The following is a 1,672-nucleotide window of genomic DNA, read 5'->3' on the forward strand; positions in this document are numbered from 1 at the left end:
CGATGCACAACCACATTCCTTGACACCTTGTTTGGACTGAAGCTGGTCACATCCATGTTGTACACGCGCGAGTGTTCGAAGCCTACTAGAGACATGGAATGCACGAGCTCGTGGTAGAAGTCGACAACGGTATCCACGTCAAAGCTATTGCGCGCCTTGCTCAGGATTCGAGATTTCCCGGTCTTCAACTCAGAATGGCCACACAAGAAACGCTCATACCACCCAGATGATAGTTGGTAAGGCTGGTTGAGATCGTGCACGATGGTCATCATCTGGCTGGCTTTGTGCATGATGGATTGGCGTCCAACAGGATGACCATCTTGCTGCATAGCTAAGATCCAGGTCGTTGTAGAACCGGATTTGGCTCTTGTCACGTATGTGCGTAACGTTCGTTGAGGGATACCATATGCTATGACAGCGGATAGAATGGTGTGTTGCTACTTGTTCGCGTCGCTCACTGCGGCTGCAATCTCATCGGGTGTGTACAGGGTTCTTGGCGGCATTTTTCAGTTTGACACACGTGTTGCATCTGACTGTGAATTCTAGTGTATATTCCCACCATAAAATTATGAGGGATTTAGTTATTGGAGTAACGTATTTCAACCAATCACAAGATTCTTGCGATTCTATTGGGTGCTAGAGCTCGGCTGTTCACTGAGGGTTCGGCCAATCACTGAGAGCCGACGTTACAGCTACTTCTCGACAGTGTCTCCTTATGCTTTGGTGCGTAAGTTTAACGATTGTGACGCAGGCGTCATCCATCCATTGATACATATCAATGTGGGGATAGTATTGAGAGAAATTCCCAATGATGTTCAATTTTATGCATAACTTAGTTATTTTGCGCATGGTGCTCGTGTCATTGAATTGGACAAAAGCTCACTATATTGGTGAAAGTTTGGTATTCCTTGCTTCGGTGTCAGCATATGATGAATGCGCGTGGAAGGCGGGAGACAGAAACCGAGATCATCGGACACGATGACTTGGCCAACTGGGCATCCTCAGCACTCCAAAACTCCTCCAGGCAAACGTTAGTACAGCATACTACCTCCGGCCCGAAATAAACCCACCACTTCGAAATTGTCAAAGGACCGAAATAAACCCGCCACAAGAGAGCCCCTACAAATATAACAAATAATTAGACTTCACCATACAAATATTAAGGTATTTAAATAAATGTTTAAATTAAATAAATATTGAATTTCAATACTCAAACACAATGTGAATTAAATTTTGACGCATCACCAACACTCTCTTCATCGAGATCAACGGTTTCAAGCGCTGTCAAGATGTCGTTCATTTTCAAATCAGCTCGCGTTTGTATGGCCAGGTCGCGCATAACAGCGACCAAGTCCTGCTGGGCAAGCAAGGCGCACCCAGTGTCGAACACGTCTTGGCCACATGAAATGGACTCCGGTACCCTTCCGCACTTCTTGAGCGCAACCTTCTTCATATGGGGAATCTTGTAGGAGTTTTCGCCGGCACACATGATCACCTCGCGGAGACAGCACTGCAAGGTGAGGAAGTTGCGCTCCAGCGACCACGTATCTATGTCTTCCCATGCTTGGTTTGTCGCGTCAACAATCTCTTGGTAGGTGTTGGAGTGATGGGTTTGCTGCAGCGACTGGATGGCCCTGAAGAACCCGAGGTCCAAGACGTTCATGTCTGGTGA

General features: G+C 46.9%; 2 protein-coding genes across 2 annotated transcripts in view; both read right to left on the reverse strand.

Annotated features, from left to right (window-relative positions):
* Positions 1-290, reverse strand: part of H310_14548 (hypothetical protein) — a gene marked incomplete at both ends in the record, with an annotated part of 983 nt that extends 693 nt beyond the window's left edge. Inside the window, one exon of the mRNA XM_008882426.1 lies at positions 27-290. Coding sequence (XP_008880648.1) covers positions 27-290 — 264 coding nt within the window. The remainder of the gene's footprint in view (positions 1-26) is intronic.
* A 920-nt stretch (positions 291-1,210) lies between these two features.
* Positions 1,211-1,663, reverse strand: H310_14549 (hypothetical protein; the record flags this gene model as incomplete). The annotated part of the gene is made up of 1 exon (XM_008882427.1): positions 1,211-1,663. One exon carries the CDS (start codon positions 1,661-1,663, stop codon positions 1,211-1,213), a length of 453 nt encoding a protein of 150 aa, XP_008880649.1.
* Between the last annotated feature and the right edge of the window lie 9 nt (positions 1,664-1,672).

The sequence above is a fragment of the Aphanomyces invadans genome (genome assembly GCF_000520115.1).
Source record: "Aphanomyces invadans strain NJM9701 unplaced genomic scaffold supercont1.74, whole genome shotgun sequence".
NCBI lineage: Eukaryota > Oomycota > Saprolegniomycetes > Saprolegniales > Verrucalvaceae > Aphanomyces > Aphanomyces invadans.